This window comes from Camelus dromedarius, chromosome 2 (genome assembly GCF_036321535.1).
Source record: "Camelus dromedarius isolate mCamDro1 chromosome 2, mCamDro1.pat, whole genome shotgun sequence".
Taxonomy (NCBI): domain Eukaryota; kingdom Metazoa; phylum Chordata; class Mammalia; order Artiodactyla; family Camelidae; genus Camelus; species Camelus dromedarius.
The window spans coordinates 51,279,097-51,298,638 of NC_087437.1; the positions used below are offsets into that span (position 1 = coordinate 51,279,097).

Consider the following 19,542-nt stretch of genomic DNA (forward strand, 5'->3'; position numbering starts at 1 on the left):
CACACGCACACACACACACACACACCCCTCCCCCAGCTTCCCTCCTGCCATCACTTTTTGCCACTCAACACCAGTCTCTCCTCTAAAAGTATGTACATAGTCTTCACCTTCTGGGGGGAAAAAAGACACTTCCTGGGTAACTACATATTTACCCGGTATAGAGAGCCTCTCAGGATTCAGAAATTGATGAGAATGAAAGTCTTTCCTTCCACCCAGAAAAATTATCCCTGAACAGAATTTGTGTGTGGATAAGAAATTCCTTTCTCAAGGGTCCCCATCCCTTTCTGAAGGATTCTGCGGTAAAAAGTAAAGTTGTAAACTAGATTTTAACCATGACAATCAGCTACCACAAAAATGTATTCTGTCACAAGGCAGCAACATAATCTCCCTGCAGACTCAGGAAGAGAAGTGGGGCTGAGAGAGAGAGAGAAAGCCCATGGTTAAAACAGGATTAAAGGTGAAATACGAGATAAAGCAGAAGAGTAAAGAGAAAGCTACCCCCAGGCTCCCCTCCCTCCCTAGGATAGCTCAGATCCTAAAAGGGCACAGAGCTCTGGACCTTACACTGCTGGACCCACACCCTCGCTCAGGCCCTATGCATCCAGACGAGGGTGGAACAGAGACACCTACCTTCTGCAGTTCACCTCCGAAGACTCGTACTTGGACAAAGACCACACATCCTCCATTGAGAGCTCCCCCTTCCTGTGGGCTATGCGAGCCAGAGGAGAAAGCCAAGAAAAAGTCATACAGGAGAAGAGCCCAGCGTTGTCCACTGGGTGCTGGTGTCTGAGGGGAGAAAACCCAAACACAAGATTGTCAACACACGCGAGAGGCTAGCCAACATTTATCACACACTGCCTAGTACACAGAGCACCTGACTAAACACAGTTTTTCCCAAATGGTCCAATCTAAGCCTGAATTTTCAAAAATATTTTTGGAGCTTCACAGACAAGTCATGAACCTGCAGAGCCTCTTACTTGGAAGTGGTCCGGATGGGCTTCAGAGCACTTAAGCTGTGATGGTACTTTCCCTTGGGATGTTCTTCATCCAGGATTCTGAGCTGAGAATGCATGGAGGCATCCAGGGAAAGGCCCTCAGCTCGGGCTGCTGTTTCCAAGGCATCTTGGCAATCCAGCTGTTCCAATAGATAGTGAGAGAAGGCAAAAGCACAGGTGATGAACATTGGGAAAACAGAGAGAAGCAAATCTATCTGACACAACAGCTCAGAATGCAAACCAGATTCATCTTACCCAAGAAATCCCATGATCAGGAGGTTAAACACTAACTTGTATGATACGGTCTTGCTAAGGAACATTAAATCAGATACTTAAAACTTCTAAACTAATAGATTTTATTTTTTGGAGCACTTTCAGGTTCAGAAAAATTGAGCAGAAAGCACAAAGGGTTCCCATACACCTCCTCGCCTCCCCCCCCCCTTCCTCATCTGTTTCCTCCATTATTAACATTTTACATGAGCATGGTATGTTAGACACAATTGCCAATCCAATGCTGACATGTTATCATTAACTGAAGTCCAGTTTCTATTAGGATTCACTTGTGTTTTATGTCCTAAAATTTGTATTTTTGTCACCAAAATGTTCTATTTTTCATTTCCCAATATGGACTGAGAGTCAATTACTTCACTACTAACTGCAAATTCTATTGCCCATTTTCTATGATAAAAATTTCACAATCACCCCCAGTTAAACAGCCTGGTCATGCAAAAAAAGCCAGGATGTACACACGCCTCCTCTCTGTCTTATCAGAAACAGAGAAGGCAGACCAGGGGCCCTCCCTCACTCTGGCTGCACAGCTGATGAGCTCCAGTACCCAGATTTTTTTCTTTCACTTTATTTTTTTTAATTGAAGTATAGTCAGTTACAATGTGTTTTTTTTTTCCTTTTCACTTTATTTATTTATTTTTTAATTGAAAGTACCCAGATTTCCGCAGCATGAAGTAGAGGTTCCCATGAATGGAAATATAAAGTTACACATATTTACTGTAAAGCTTGTAAATACCAATTAATCATATTAACAAAAATGCATGTAATTCAAAATCTGACTGTGGCAGAAGAGGGTGGCCAAGAACCTGGACACATCTATCCCCATTTACTCTAAAAGTAACTGAAAGTTACTTTTGCAGTTGCAGAAGCAGAATCATTCTTTTCCTTAAGTAAGGATTATAAGGAACTTATCCTTTTCTCACATTATCACAAATATTTCAAGCAATTATTGCAAACTAGCAAGAAAGAATAGATCCCCAAATCAAGAAAAAGTTACGTGGTGCAGCACCTAACACACTGTGCCTCAAACAAAGCAGAGCCTCAATTTTGATGCGCCACCTCTTTTCCACACAGAACAAAGGGAACTCAGATATTGGTGGAAATGAAGGGGCAGAATTCGCGCCTGGGGGTCACCTGCATGCCCAGGTAGCTCTCTCCTCAAATACAATAGCTTTCTGTCACAGCATAGTTACGTATCTTCAGGATAAGGTCAGTATCAGGAGAGTACACAGCAACTGGGAAGCACATTTTTTCCCTTTTGTCAAAAGGCAAGGTTTCAAAAGAATAACACAGCATGACAAAGGCATCAACACCAAGAAAAGAATAAACTCTTCTTTTTTAAATTTATTTTTATTGCAGTATAGTTGATTTACAATGTTGTGTTAGTTTCAGGTGTACAGCAAAGTGATTCAGTTATACATATACATATATATATATATATATATATATATATATATATATATATATATATATATTCTTTTTCAGATTCTTTTCCATTACAGGTTATTACAAGATACTAAATATAGTTCCTTGTGCTATACAGTAGGTCCTTGTTGTTTATCTATTTTATAGTAGTGTGTATATGTTAATCCCAAAGTCTTAATTTATCCCTTCCCCCAACCCTTTCCCCTTTGGTAACCATAGCTTGTTTTCTAAGTCAATGAGTCTGTTTCTGGTTTGTAAATAAGTTCACTTGTATTATTTTTTTTTAAGATTCCACATATAAGTGATATCATATGACATTTGTCTTTCTCTGTCTGACTTACTTTATTTAATATAATAATCTCTGGGTCCATCCATGTTACTGCAAATGGCATTATTTCATTCTTTTTTATGGCTGAGTAGTTTCCATTATATATATGTACATATACACACACAACATTTTCTTTATCCATTCATCTACTGATGGACACTTGGGTTGCTTCCATGTCTTGGCTATTGTAAATAGTGCTGCTATCAACATTGTGGTGCATGTATCTTTTTGAATTAGAATTTTTGTCCTTTCTGGATATATGCCCAAGAGTCAGATTGCTGGATCACATGGTAGCTCTATTTTTAGTTTTTTAAGGAACCTACATACTGTTCTTAGTGGCTGCACCAATTTACATTCCCATCAACAGTGTAGGAAGGTTCCTTTTTCTCCACACCCTCTCCAACAAGAATGAATTCTTATATAAAGTCCTTAGGTATAAGATGAACACTTATTTAAGTAGCTGGGGACTATGGCACCTAAAAATAAACTTAAGACTACTAAGATTCAAGTACACAACAAAAGATTTTTTTGTTTCATTCTGTTTTATTTATTTATTTAACCTTTAAGCTGCCTATAACCTTTAAGCTGCCTATAAGACAAGAAAACCACTGGGTTGAGAAAGGAGAAAGACACATTAAAAAAACATAAGCATATCACTAGAAGGAAGTAGAAACTGGGAATACACACAAAGTAGGTAGAGAAGCTGACAAGGACCAGCCTTATATGGATGTCTAAAGCTTTAGAAGAAGAGAAAAAATTAAAATAATACCATTTCAAGTGCACACTGGATAGCTGCCAAAATGAACTATATGCTGGGCCATAAAGCAAACCTCAGCAAATTTCAAAAGACTGACATCACAGTGTATGAACTCTGACCACCTGGAATTCAATTAGAAGTCAGTAACAAAGATAACATGAAAATCTTCAAATATCTAGAAATTGCAGCACACTTATAAATAATACAAGTTAAAGAAGACATCAAATAGAAATTAGCATATATATTCTGAGGTAAATGGCAAGAAATTATAACACATCAAAATTTGTGGAATGCAGTCAAAGTGGAGCACAGAGAGAAATTGTGGTTTTCAAAGCATAAATTAGAAAAGAAGAAACAGTGAAACATCAATCCTCTAAGGTAAGGGTTGGCAAAATTTTCTGTAAAGGTCCAGATAGTAAATATTTTAGGCTTTGTGGGGCTAAGAGACAAAATAGAGGATATTATGTAGGTACTTATGTTACCAAAGAAAATAAATTTCTACAAAATTTTACTGGCAAATTCAAAATACAATAATAACAATTCAGCACAATATTTTTGTGATACAGGTCTACTAATGAGAAAAATGAAGCTCTTTCATAGGGGAATAACACTTTACTTTTTAAACTGGGATTTAAACTAGTTTTCCCTTTCATCTAAATTGATTACAAATCTTCATCAGTTAATGCTGACTTTGTAATGAGATTTTATAATTTCATCTTTGAAAAATCTTTTCACACAGATAGGTACTGCCAAATACTGAAAATCAATCTACAAGTATATGATATTAGTTGAGTGTACTTATCTCTTGGAAGGCATCACAGAAGTCTATTAGATTTTCTCTTGACACTTGTCCTTATTATGTCATTACATTGCAGATTAGTCACTTCTAATTAAAAGTTAGTTGGGTTGGGGGTATATCTCAGTGGTAGAGTGCATGCTTAGCATGCACAAGGTCTTGGGTTCAATCCCCACTAACTCCCATTTAAAAAAAAAAAAAACCTAACAACAACAAAAAAGAAAGTTAGGAGCCAGCTACTGAATGACACACTCAAATGGATTTTTTTTTATCGTGGCAAAACACACATAACATAAAAATTGGCATTTTCACCATTTTTAAGTGTACCATTGAGGGCATTACTTATATTTACAATGTTGTACAACTATCATCAGTATGTATTTCTAAAATGAATGGATCTTTTAACTTATTCTACCACAAAGGAGGCAAGAATATACAATGAAGAAAAGACAGTTTCTTCAATAAGTGGTGCTGGGAAAACTGGACAGCTACGTGTAAAAGAATGAAATTATAACATTTTCTCACACCATATATAAAAATAAACTCAAAATGGATTAAAGACCTAAGTGTAAGAAGGGAAACCATAAAACTCCTAAGGCAAAGGAAACAAAACCAAAAGTAAATAAATGGGACCTAATTAAACTTAAAATCTTTTGCCTAGCAAAGGAAACCATCAACAAAACAAAAAGACAACCTACTGAATGGGAGAAAATATTTGCAACTATTATGACTGATGAGGGCTTAATATCCAAAATATATTAACAGCACATACAACTCAATATCAAAAAAACAAACAACCCAATTAAAAAATGGGCAGATGACCTGAATAGATATTTTTCCAAAGAAGACATACAGATGCTCAACATTGCCAATCATCAAGGAAATGCAAACCAAAACCATAAGATATCACCTCACACCTGTCAGAATGGTTATCACCGAAAAGACCACACATAGCAAATGTTGGCAAGGTTGTGGAGGAAAGGGAACCAACCCTTGTACACTTTTGGTGGAAATCTATACTGGAGCCACCGTGGAAAACAATATGGAAGTTCTTCAAAAAACTAAAAATAGGGGGTGCGGGATATAGCTCAGTGGTAGAGTGCATGCTTAGCATGCAGAGGTCCTGAGTTCAATTCCTAGTACCTCCATTAAAAAAAAACAAAAAACTACAAATAGAAGTACCATATGATCCAGGAAATCCACTCCTGGGTATATATCTGAAGAAAATGAAAACAGTAATTCAAAAAGATACACACAACCTCAATGTTCATAGAAATATTATTTACAATAGCTAAGATATGGAAGTAACCTAAGTATTCATCAACAGATGACTGGATAAAGAAGATGGGATATATATATATACACACACTGGAATACTACTCAGCAATAGAAAAAGAAAATTTTGCCATTTGCAATAACATGGATGGACCTAGACAGATACTTAGTGAAATCTGTCAGAGAAAAACAACTACTGTATGCTATCACTTACATGTGAAATCTAAAAAATAAAACACACTAGTGAATATAACAAAAAGAAAGAGACTCATAGAGAACAAACTGGTGGTTAAAGTGGGGAGAATGGGGGAGGGGCAAGATACAGGTAGGGAATTAAGAGGTACAAACTACTATATATAAAATAAACAAGCTACAAGGATATATTGTACAGCACAGTGAACATAGCCAATATTTTATAATAAATAATAAATGGAGTATAAGCTATAAAAATTTTGAATCACTATGTTGTACACCTGAAACTAATATAATACTGTAAATCAACTATATCTCAATTTTTAAAAATAAAAAATAAAATAAAATAAAATGAATGGGTCTTGAAATATGGAAGTTTCCATTGTACTTCATTGAGGTTCTGAAACACTCTGCTGGAACTGTAATTTAACCTCAGAAAATATACCAACTGCAAATCTGTATGGTAATGGAGATCTCACTCTTTATTTTAACTTTTTTGTTGCATGAGAAGTATATAAAGCAGCCTGACATTACTCACAATTCAAACGTTAGTTGTCATTGAAATTACTCTGTCACAGAATCATTTCACTTTCCCACTAGCAATGTATAAGAGATCCAGTTTCTCCACGTGCTCCTCATCACCTGGTAGCGTCATTATTTTTCATATTAGCCACTTGATAGGTGTGGCTTAGTATTTCAGCATGATTTTAATCTGCATTACCCTAATGCTTAATGATATTTTACATTTTTCCTGTGCTCATTTCTATCCTTTGGGTGAAGTGTCGTTTAAGTCTTTTGCCCATTTTCTAAGTGGGTTGTTTTCTTAGTGTTGATTTTAGAGAGTTCTTTATCTATTATGGATTCAAGCCCTTTGTCAAGTGATTTGAAAGTATTTTCTCTCTTAATAGAGTCATTCATGGAGCAAAGGTTTTAAATTTTGATCAAGTTTAATTTATTGATTTTTTTTGTCTTTAACAGCTGAACATTTAGTGTTATGCCTAAGAACTCTTAGGTCTAACCCTAGGTCATATTTTCTATATTTTCTTCTAAATGTTTCAGTTTTACATTTAATCTATGATCCCCCTTGAGTTAATTTTTGTAAAAGGTGTGAGATTTAGGCAAAGGCTTACTTTTTTGCCTGTATGTATCAATTGTTCCAACACCATCTGTTGAAGACTATCATCTCTCCATTAAATTGCTTTTGCACTTATATAAAAATGAATTGACCATACTTGTGTGGGTCAATTCCTGAACTCTATTCCATTGACCTATTTGTCTGTCTCTTCAAAGGTATCATTAACTTGATTACTATAGATACGCAGTAAGTCTTAAAACACCACAGTGTATCTCCACCTTTATTCTTCATTTGCAAAATTGGCTTAACTGTTCTAGTTCTTTTGCCTTTCCAAGATAACTAAGTTCAAGAGTTAGGAGAGTTTCATTAACATCTTTTGACATTACGGCATCAGAAAAAGAAAATTTGGTATGCCATCCATTCATATTCTTACATAAGAACGGCACAGTAGCATTAAGAGAAAAATAAAATCTTTACATCTTATTTCATTCATTCATTCATTCATTCATTCAATAAATAACTTACTGAGTATCTATGTGCAATAATACTGTTTCAGATACTGGGAATAAAAATATGCCAATTTCTATGTGTATAATACACTAATTTCATTTTCTTCATCTCTAAAACACTTAGTTACAACCTGCATCAAAACCTATGAATAGGAAAGCGAATGGACTTAACAACAACAATAAACAAAATACTCTTAAGAGTTTTGTTCCTTTGACTTATATACAATCATGTCATGTTGTACCACCTACTGGGTAGTAAGTTAGTTCCTGCAGTGGAGATGCCAAACTTAAAGGCTCTTTAAAAAAGACTCAGAAGAGAGCGGGCAGGCAAGGTTTCATTCCCTCAGGCATATCATGAGTACTATTCCAGCATTATCAAATGCCTGTAACATATCAGACTGAGGGCTCTTGCACCATTTTAGATTTTAGAACAAGGCACTCAGTATAATTTTATCCTGACAAAGATAACCCTCCATGAAAGTGGTTGAAAAAGTGTTTGAACTAATCCTTAAACTATCATATAATGATAAAACATGGAGTAGGAATTCTCACAGTAAGGGTATAGAGAGGTCTACATTGTTGATCTAAGATAATCAAAAGTTGTCATTCTAAGCAATCCACTTTCCAAGTCACATAATATTTTTGCTATTCTTTCCTAAACTACTTCCCAAACTGTCAATCTTGTCATATCTTGCCAAGGTTAAGACAATGAAATATCTGATGGAGATGAGAAGATCTATGTGGGATCCTCTGTTTTGAAGGAAAGAGTCCTGCTCCCTGTTTGCACCTACCTCCTTCAGAGACAGGGCTCTCAAAACAATAAGCAACAGGTAGTTAGCTATTGGCAAGAACTCTTAAATAATAAAATAAAACTACCAAGAAAATCAATGGAAAAATCCCCTTACTCCAATAAAACTATGGTCTTAAAGTATTAATAATCCATAAAAAAAATTTTCCATAGTGATTTTGAACATAGATTTTAGAAGACAGGCATGAGCTAACAGGCCAAGTCTATCACCAACTTTCAGCGTGTTCCTAGCCACTTCAAGATTCAGTTTACTCATTTTTACAATGGCACATGCATGTACCACAAAGCATTGAGAGGAAATAATGGGATAATGAGAAGTGCTTAGCAAAGTCTTGGGTCTATAACAAACATTTAATATGTATTAACTATATTACCGATTTATCCATCTGATAAATCTTACAGCCTATCTCAACTATTTCCTCATTCCTTTAGCTTTCCCTGACTCTTTCAAGCTCAGGGAATTTATTTCCTCTCTCCTATGTCTTCCCTGCACTGGACCACTGCAGTGGGATGATTCTGCTAAAAGCATCCTTGGCCCCTAGCACAGTACAAAGCTTGGTACCTATTATTCAAGTGTCACTTAGAAAACCTCCATGTTGCCTTACAATCTGTATTATTATCAGTTAAAGCTGCATGATATACCTACCACTAAGGAATCTTCTTAACCAATCCACTTCCGTTTAGTTTCTCTGCTGTTTTGCTTATTATTAATAGTACAATAAACAATTACAGTTTATTTTTCTTTTTCTGGACTACTTAGGATAAATTCCATCAGTGGGATTATAAGATTAAAGTGTGTAGCTCCTAGGAATTAGACATCTATCCAGTTTGCTTAATTAACTTTATTATAGACTATGTACTCCAGTATTATCGCAAAAGAGAACTGCTATTAGGGGGTCAAAGTATAGCTCAGTGATAGAGTGCTTGTCTAGCATGCACGAGGTTCTGGGTTCAATCCCCAGTACCTCAATTAAACAAATAAATAAATAAACCTAATTACCTCACTCACAAACCAAAAAAAAAGGCGGGGGTGAAGAGAACTGCTGTTAGTTTTAGTACTTTCAGATCTATTTTGCTGACCTAAGGCTGCCTCTATCCCACATACACTGGAACATTAGCAAGAAATAGGGGAAGCTAGGGCAATCTTCCTTGTTTACAGCCAGATCTCCTGACTAGCGTGTACTTATAAAGGCAAATGCTTACTTGAAGGTGATCGGAAAATATGGGCAAATGAACTTACTATAAACCAACATAGCATTTACTATGTGCCAGGCATTGCTTTAAATGCTTTACAGATACTAACTTTTGTAATCCTCATAACTACCCTATGAAGTTTCCCCCATTTTATAGCTGAGGCACTTAGATGGCAAGTAGCAGCAGAGATTTGAAGAGATCCTTGAAAAGCAGAGAGATTGAATCCAGGCTCCAGAGTTGAGACCCTTAATCACTATGCTATGTGCCTTTCAAAGGAAAAACAAGCAAATAAATCATCACTGTACAAGATGACCTCAGATGTGCCCTTACAGACAGCTCTCCTCTCTTCCCCAGGGTGAGTATCAGATTAAAATAAACTATGGCTCTCTAACTCTGACTCTCCTAACTAACCTCATTATAAGCAAATGGTAGTTTCCAAAGTCAAAGTCACAATTAGAACACTAGAATGTAAATATTTTACTTAATTGTAAAAAGGCACTTCCTGGTTGTTTTTTAGCCAAAGATGAGCAGATGCTAAAAGATGAATACATTATAGACTGATATTTAAAAATAAAATAAAAGCGTCTTTATACTACCCTGCCAGTAACTGCATAAATGTCTCATACTATAACTGCTCGGTTGGATCCCTAACTTCTCTTCCTTTCTAGGCTTCCCAAAAAAGCTTACCTGGCCTTGTAGGCCAGGAAAAAAAAAAAATGTCTGTTTAAAGTAGAAACAAATTTATTCTACCACATTAACATTCTGTGAAGCGAGTTGTCAACATTCTAAGACTGAGTGGATTAAAAATGGAAATGAACCAAGAAAAAAGACTTAATATATTCAAGCTATATGGGCTTACTATATGAACACATAAATAATATAACAGGATAGGGAAATATGATTGAGCGAATACTGTTGGGACAAATGAAAAACAGACTGGAGATAAATTAATTGAGACCCAAGTTTCACACCATACATTAATCCATTTGGGATTAACCCCAAAAGTTACATAAAAGTAATGAAATAAATAGAAGAGAATTAAACAGGAAATTTAGCACACCCATGGAAGCACAATAGTCTCCATTTTGTCCCAAAGCCAGAATCTTATCAAAGCCAAGATGGACAGGCTTAAATATAAAAAGAAAAACTTTCTGTGTAATGAAATTAGCATTAAGGAGGAGAATAAAGCTAAAGAAGTGACAAGGTAACCAAAATAATAACATATTTTGAACAGCCAGCTTTCACTGAATAACATTTTTTATCCATTTATTCAACAAGCATTTATTGAGGGACCTACTATGTGCCAGGCACTGCTGTGGGTGCTGGGGACACAGGATTGAAAAAATAGACCTGTACTTTGAAATCACTGCCTTCATGCAGGTTATATTCTAGTATTTATAAAAGGTCAAAATCTTGAATAATCTACTAAATTGGTTCAAAAGCTTCTATCTCTCAGCCTCTAAATTCAATGTCATCAATCAAGAAATAAAAACTAAATTTTAAGATACAACCACATACACCTTAATAAGAAAAAGAGATAAAATCCAACCCGAGAAGGAGGGAAACGTAAGACAAACACACATCGTTTGGGCATTTTTTAATACGTCACTGGCAGGTACTCAGGGGAGCAAACTGGTCACAGGTAATAACTCACATACGCTTTGTCTCCATAATATTACCGTAGGAAGGAAAATTTTCCAAACGAAAATAAAATTTAAACCCAACGGTTTACTGGGAACTAAATGCCTAATACAAGATTAACAGCTAAACGACAAGTTGATCAACACTCCAGTGCAGGGCTGTCCGATAGAGACAGAATACAAGCCACAAATGTAATTTAAGTTTTCTAGTAGCCACGTTAAAAAAGTAAAAAGAAACATGTGAAATTAATTATAATAATATACCTTATTTAACCCAATATATACAAAATATTATCTTCTAAACATGTAATAAAAAAAAGTTACTGAGATATTTTACATTCTTTTTTTGTACTAAGTCTTAGAAATCTGGGGGGGGGTGTTTTATATACACAGCACCTCTCAATTCAGACTGGCCACGTTTCAAATGCCCAGTTCCTACAGGTGTGTTTTGTTTTGTACAGCATATCCCAGCAGTTTTCGAGTGAGGGTGATTTAGCTTGCCCAGGGGACATATGGCAATATTTGAAGACATTTTTGGTTGTCACAACTGCACCTTCAGTGGGTAGAAGCCAAGGATGCTGCTGAACATCCTATAATGCACAGGGCAGCCCCCCGACAACAAAGAATTATCTGACCCCAAACCTCAGTAGCACTAAGGTGGCCCTAGGTAGCTAAACAGCTAACATGGTTAGTACTTGATGCATGCTGATCTAGGGAGATGTATTTTATGAGGTGTATTTGTTTTTTATGTTATGATAATTTAAATCTCTTTTTTGCACAATTTTTTAAAAATTGAAGTATAGTCAGTTTACAATGCTATATCAATTTCTGGTGTACAGCATAATGTTTCAGTCATACATTTACATATATATATTCCTTTTCATATTCCTTTTCATTGTAGGTTACTACAAGATATTGAATATAGTTCCCAGTGCTCTACAGTAGAAACTTGTTTATCTATTTTATATATAGCAGTTAGCAGTAACATTTTAAAGCTTCTCCTGAGACAGGGTGAGGGCATGCATTTCTCTTTATTTCTCTTAAGGGGCCCTGCAGACTGAAGGGCTCTCCGTGGCCAGATGACATGGCCTCAGAGAGGCATCCGCAGCAGCTGATTCATTCCAAAAGGAAAAGTACTGCTTGATCTGGGAACTGGGAAAACATTAAACAAGGAAATACTGCTGCCATTTGTATCTTCCTGAGGACTCTGTGGCTAGGAGACACTGAGCATTTTTTCCCTCCTACCAAGGGGATGGAGATGGAGTGGGGGTAGGGGGTTGGGACACTGGGAAACCACAAGGGGACAATGAAATTCAGACTCTGCAACGGTTCAAACAAAGGTCAGGGAAACACAGTCCTTTACGTGCCTAGCTGGTGAGAGAAACACGGAACTTTCCATCCATAAGCAAACAGAGGTGCTTGCACAAGAGACCTCCCTCCTCTGTGCGGGCTAAGACCCTCCAGGGGCTGTGATAATTAGCCCACTATCACACAGGATGGCTTCCGTTTATCTGTTGTCCCAGCTCTTTTTAACAGGCCGCCAGAGCATAATGTCTGCTGACAGGGCAACCGTGGTCTTTCCCCTGCCTAGAGGCCCCTGGGACAAGATACCAGGGGCCAGACATCATTCCCTAGGCTGAACAATCCCTTCTGGACAGCAGGACAACAGCAGGGCAGCATTCCTAAACCTGGGGCTGCGGACTCAACCAAGAGGCTCCTGAATGCAGAGATTCAAAAACTACCCGCAGTGCAGAGGCACCTCTCAGCTTCCAAGGGGATTAAAGGCTGCAATCCTCCCGTGTGGCACACCCCACAAAGAAAGCAGTACTTGGGGCACAATTAGAATGGACAGGCCTCTGTAGATGTCCCAGACCGGCAGCTGCCTTTATGACAAATATCTAGAAAGACCAACTTTTTTTTTTTTAATGGAGGTACTGGGGATTGAACGCAGGACCTCGTGAATGCTAAGCATGGGCTCCGCCACTGAGCAATACCCTCCCCCTAGAAAGACCAACTTTTAAGGGGTACAGTCAGATACAGGTTTCAAGAGACTCAAAATGTTAAAAATTAAATTAAAAAGAAAGTTAAATTTTCTTTTAAATTAAAAAAGAAAAGAAAAAGCTGATGCCCTCCCAAGAACAGCTGACTCCAGGCTTTCCCATTCTCCAGCAAGTTAAAAGAACACTAACGAAGGATCTTCCCTCTCCCAATTCTCCACACTTCCTCAGTCCAATGGGTTATTAACGTGATCCTGACCGTCGCAAGCAGTTCCCTTAAGAACTTCCAAAGGGAGCAACAAAATTCTAGAACATAACCTTCACGGGAAGGAAGCAGAATATAGTAGAAAGAGCTCACTATTCAAAGTCAGGGAACCTGCTAACCTCTGTCCTATTGCTCAAAGGCTATGAATTAACTTGTACCTCAGCTCACTCAGCTGTAACTAGGCTGCATTACTCTCATGCGGAGGGTCAGATATTCATATAATTCACAAGAGTAAAAAAATACGTAAAGCCAAGTGCTATAACTTAACACCACCGTCACGGTGAAATAGGTATCTTTCCGCAGTTCATAATCTAGCATTAACCCAGGATCAGGAGGAATTTGAAGGCTTCCAGTTGATTCATAAGCTAAATTCCAAGGAACTTTTTCAAAGTTCCTATTACATTGGGGTGTGAGATTAACTTTGTTATTACAATGATAAGGTTTCAAAGGATTAAACTGAAAATAAATCACAGGGGGAAAAAAAGACATGGGAAACACTTAGAGCCCCAGGGGGTGAGGGGCTACAAGAGACTTTATTCTGTGCTATCTTGGTGCTGGCGACACAGGAGGATCACCAGGGGAGCTTTAAAACAACACTGATGCCTGAGCCTTACCCCAGAGACTGGTTGAATTCATCTGGAACATCAGTATTTTTTTTTCAAACGTTCTTCAAGTGATTTTAATATGCAGCCTGGACTGAGAACCACTGATGTAGATAGTAGAATGCTGGTCTCTTGCATTTGACAAAATCCCCTCAAGATTTTCAGGCTATAGCTTAAAAAAAAAAGCTAAAATATAATTTGTAAGTGAAACTCCCTTCAGTGCCCAGTACCATCTGTATGCCCATGTTAAATGTTTAGTGTAAGACATTAGTGGGTCCATCCTGAGAACCCTGGACTGCAGGGCAGGCTGGAACTGCTAACAACGGTGAGCAGCAAACGCAAGGGTGAAGATTTGTGCAGCCTGGCTACTTTTCCACTGTGAGAATACAACATTTGAGGAAACAAAGTGACTGCTCAACACCATACCTGCTTTAGCAAACAGAAGTTCTCATCTGATACCTAATAACACATTAAAGTTGATTCTTTGAACAGTTAATTCAGAAAATAATCTTAAATAATTAAAACATATAGAACATCTAATTATCTAAACAGGTTAACACCCTAAAATGAGGATAAGGAGAGAAGGAATAGACTTAATGAGTTTAATTCTACTAATTAGTGAACTGTGCACCAAATTAACATCACATTAGTCCCTAATTTTGATACTGATAGGTTCAACCACCACAAAGACTTCCGGAAGCCCTATTTCCTGTCCCTGCCATTGACCTTTTTATTTTTGATTAAGAAAGAGGGAGGGACAGAATAGTGAGACATTCAAGAAAGCATTAGCAGAAGGCTACCTCAAGGCACAACCAAGATTTCACTGAAAAAGTTTTCATTAACCATCTGTAACTTCCAAGTTATAGATCTTAACAAAACAAAGCCTTGGGTATTTAAAACTGCTTTTTAAAAAAGGAAGCTGGTTCCAACACTTTTCTTCCCTTTTGACAGAAAGCTCCTTTAACTTGTGCCAACAAGCTGTGTTTATTTCCCTTAAGCAGCATTTCCCAGGAAAGAAGCAGCAGCCCTGCTGCAGACAGCGTAAAAGGGCTCCTGACCAAGGCAGCAGGCCAGCCTCAGGAGACCTGTGGTGCTGGAGATTCAGTCCCCACACAGGAGAGCCACCTGGGCTGCGCACCAATGGCAGCACTGTTGTCACCTCCAGCAGAGAGCTCTGGGCTGCTATTGGAGACCAACATCTGACACCAGGCCAGATACCGTACCATACCGTACTGAGCTTTATACAGCTTTATGGATGCCTTCAGGGAAAAGGAAAAAAAAAAGGCAGGTGTTCTTACTCATCCTATCACTGTCCAGAAAATCTGCTGAGTCACTGAGTACCAATCAAGAGAAAAATAATGCAGAGCCTGCAAATATACTAATCTCCTTCACCCTGCTCTGCTTCCTAACAGCAAGGAGACTCATAGGTAATGTTTTTGACTCAGAAATCACAAGGGCATAGACAAATTCACATACCCTTAGCCCATAAAGGAAAGCTTTCAGAGTCAAATTCTCTAAAAGTATAATGTACTAGACAAAACTATTTTATAACAATAGTTGTCTCTGGGTAGAGGGTTTAAGGTTTTTCTATAATCTTCTACAATTCGCACATTTTCTATAATAAGACTGGAATTCTTCCATAATAATATATCTTAGAATTATATTTCTTGTTAAAAGATTACACCCACATCCTTGATCTTTAGGATACGACTTCAGCTCACCCAAGTATCTCAACTCACTAATTATAAGCATACCAACCAAGGTTAAAAGTGTCAGCCTAACACAGATCTAAAGGAGACTCTAAGTGAAGGTCACTGGACTTCGTGAATACTTGCTTTGTTACTTTGTCTAGAGGGAGAACATTCTAACTTGGTAGAAAGCAAACTGCACCAGTGGTACACTTCTAAAAGAAGAGGGGGAAAGGGCAAGTGGTAATCACGGCACATGAACTTTAGTTGACTTCTGCTTATTTTCCATGTTTCCTCCTTTCCTAGATTAGACATGCTAGGGAAAAACAAGTCACCTTGTTTTGGGCTTTGGCCTGAGCACAGTAAGAAAAGAAACAACCATCACAATAAAAAAGCTTATAAAAGCATCAAATAGCTTTGTCTTGCTTTTGCTTAAATTTTAATTTAAAGCAACTAAGATCCAAACTTGTTGGCCTATTATTCAAGGACACACATCAAGTGGAACTTGCGGACCTATCCCTCTACATCTGTGACTTCACACTTCACGCTCAAAGCCAGCAGCACCTAGTTGGTCCTACCCACAGCTCTTTCTTCTGCCAGGCATGTTCTTCATTTCTCCAAATTCTACCTACTCCTCAAGTCTCCAACCAAGCGCTACCTCCTCCTAAAGCCTTCCCTGATCTCAAAGACAGAAGCACTCTGCCCTTCTTATTAGTTACTGTGGCATGTAAATTATAGTAATCTATGTGTATGCCCATGAGTTGCTTCTAGCAGAGGGCGGGCTGGCCCAGCATCCATTTATCTTCACCCGCACCAGACCACTTCGTTCAGGGCTGTGTATGCATCCTGGAGAGTGCTCAAATGTTTGCTGCACTGAAAAATGAATAAACATCACATTTTAAAACAAACCAACCAAAGCTCATGGAGTTATGTGAGCGACATGTGTCTATCTGAACGCAATGATAAGAAAAGGAACTGTGCCTGGGGAGTTAAGCTGCAGACACAGGAACAGTGTTAAGGAGTGGTCTGGACGTAAATCTTCATGTGAGCTGAAATAACACCAGCTGAACACCAACCAAGATTAGTGCTTATGCTCAAAGAACTAACAGCCATAGAAGGCACCCCTATCAGCACTTCAGGATTAAAGGATGCCTGCGAATCATCAGACTGTGGGTGGCCATAGTTTTTACCTTAATAGTTTCAAACAAAGGGTAGGTGTGAAAATGCATCATTTTTACCTTAATTATCTCTAAGTAGATGTGATACAAATATCTGAAGGCGTGACTGATTAGACCAATTTTCCCAAAGAGTATTCCAAAAGAAAGATTTGGTCACAATATGAAGAAATGGGCAAACTGTGTACTCTGCAACTTTGCTTACAGCTTAAGAGAAAAAAAATCACCGACTTGTTTAAAATCAGAATTTATTCCTTGGTGCTTTGCTTCTGATTTCTGTTTGACAGTTTCATGCAAACATGTTGACTGGACCTATCAAAGGCTAATGATGGTGAATAAAACCTTGTTTTCCAATTAAGAGTCACAGATATATTCTTATCTTTTTTTACTTTTGGAGGTACTGTTTTTTCTTTCTTTTTTTTTCCCTAGTTTTTATTTCTGATGAATATTAAGTATATTTGGCATCTGGGAGGTTCTGCCCCAGATTTCATCTCTAACAACTAATATAGAAACGATGGTTATGACTCATGAGACACGAAATAATAATCTCTACCCAATTATCTGCTTACATTCTTAAAAACTTATATAGCCATTCTACATCCCAAATACTTAAATTATCTGTTTTTATACCATCACTGAACCAGAAATTTGTCATCTTGCTGATTCCCTCTATTAGCAAACTGTTAACATATGAGCCAAGTTCAAGATAAATATATTTAAGAAATTTCAGTTTCAGACAGGTAATATGCAAGAAGGTTCTGGGTGGTATGTAAAATTTAAAAACACTTGATAGTTACACATTCATTTTAACACGTGTAAAAAATAGGTTGCATAAACCTACGATTCTATTGCTTAGGTCAAGGCTGAGCAAAAGGAAAAAGAACAGTAGGTTAAAAGAAATAGTTTAAGAAAAAAGTTCAGAGGGTACAGGATATGGTAAAAAAAAAAAGAAAAACAGTATTCAAATTTAAAAGTTTAGGAAATGAAAGGATAATGAAAATGAAATTCATGTGGACTCTTGACATTTTATAAAAGTGGTTGGTATCAGCCTTCCTGTTTCTTCAAGACAGGGCTGAGTCACATGAAGGAAACTTGCTGTCTGCTGCCTGACTTAATAACTTAGGGGACAAAGGGCACAACAGTGACTCTCCAGTTCTCTACCTACAAAGGAAAAACTTGCTGCTGCCACTGCACATCCTAATGTCAGTTCTACTCTAACCAACCAGACAGGACCCCTGTCCCCAGAAATTTCACAGGGCCACACACTACCTTTCCAGGTTCTACCTCTTCCTGCTCTACAAGCCATCCATGGGCAGCTTGCTCACTCCTAATGCTTCATCTACACAGACACACTAAAGACTCCAAAACCTTTCCCCTACCCGACTTCCTGCCTAGGCTCTGTCTACTGATCATCTTACCTGGATGCACTTCAAATTCAACACATTCAGAAGCAAACTCATTCTCACCTCTTTCTCCTTCTCTTCCTGAATGTCCACCAATAGTTTTAAATTCTTACCACCAATCCAAGGTACCCTAATGCTTCCCTCCCCTTTCAGAGATGCCCCTAAATCTCTCCTCCATCCTCACTATTGCACTTGGACCCAGACCCCTGGGCTCTCTCATGTGGACAGACACAAGAGCCTCTGGACTGATCCCTGGTTCTCTCTTCTCTCTCTCTCTCTCATACAGGTTTTTTCTACACTGCCTCAAAACTAATCTCCCTAAGATAAAAATCAAGTCTTAAAAATCTCAGCACAAGAGCATTACCCATTAGGTAATGCAAATTAAAACTACAATGAGCTATCAGACATACCTATCAGAATGGCTACAATAAAATCAGTGATAATACCAAGTACTGCCAAGAATGCAGAGAAACTGGATCATTTGAACATTGCTGGTGGAAATGTAAAATTGTACAGCCACTCTGGAAAAGAGCATTGAAGTTTCTGATAAAACTAAACACACACTTAACGTAAGACCCAGCAATTACATTCCTGGGAATTTACCCAGAAAATTGGAAAGCTTATTCACACAAAATCCTATACATAAATGTTCAAAGCAGCTTTGTTTGTAATAGCTACAAACTAGAAACAATCCAAATGTCCTTCAACAGATGAGTGGTTAAACAAAGTACGGTCTATCTATAACATGGATTATTACCCACAATTAAAAGGAAAGAACTATTGATAGGACTATTGATACACACAAATTAAATGGATCTCAAGGGAATTATGCTGAGTGAAAAAGTCAATCTCAAGAGGTTATATACTATATGATATTGTATATGTGCAAATTGTAACAATTCTACCTAATAAAACTGAAAAATGAAAAAAAAAAGGTTACATACTATATGATTCCATTTGTATAGCATTCTTAAAGTAACAATTACAGTGATAGAGAACAGAGGAGTGGTTGCCAAAGATTGGGGGAGAGGCCAAGGGAGGTGGCTGTGGCTCTGAAAGGGTAGCATAACAGATCCTTTTGGTGGAGCTGATTTGTATCTTGAGCATGGTAGTGGTCATACAAATCTACA

The 19,542-nt window shown here is 37.6% G+C and overlaps 1 protein-coding gene across 8 annotated transcripts in view; it reads right to left on the reverse strand.

The window, feature by feature from the left end:
* Nucleotides 1-19,542, reverse strand: part of ABCC5 (ATP binding cassette subfamily C member 5) — a 75,529-nt gene that overhangs the window by 50,800 nt on the left and 5,187 nt on the right. For all 8 annotated transcript variants that reach the window (XM_010976365.3, XM_031452210.2, XM_031452205.2 and 5 more), the window contains exons 3-4: nucleotides 978-1,135; nucleotides 631-786 (exon numbers count right to left, since the gene is read on the reverse strand). In XM_010976365.3, coding sequence (XP_010974667.2) covers nucleotides 631-786; nucleotides 978-1,135 — 314 coding nt within the window. The remainder of the gene's footprint in view (nucleotides 1-630; nucleotides 787-977; nucleotides 1,136-19,542) is intronic.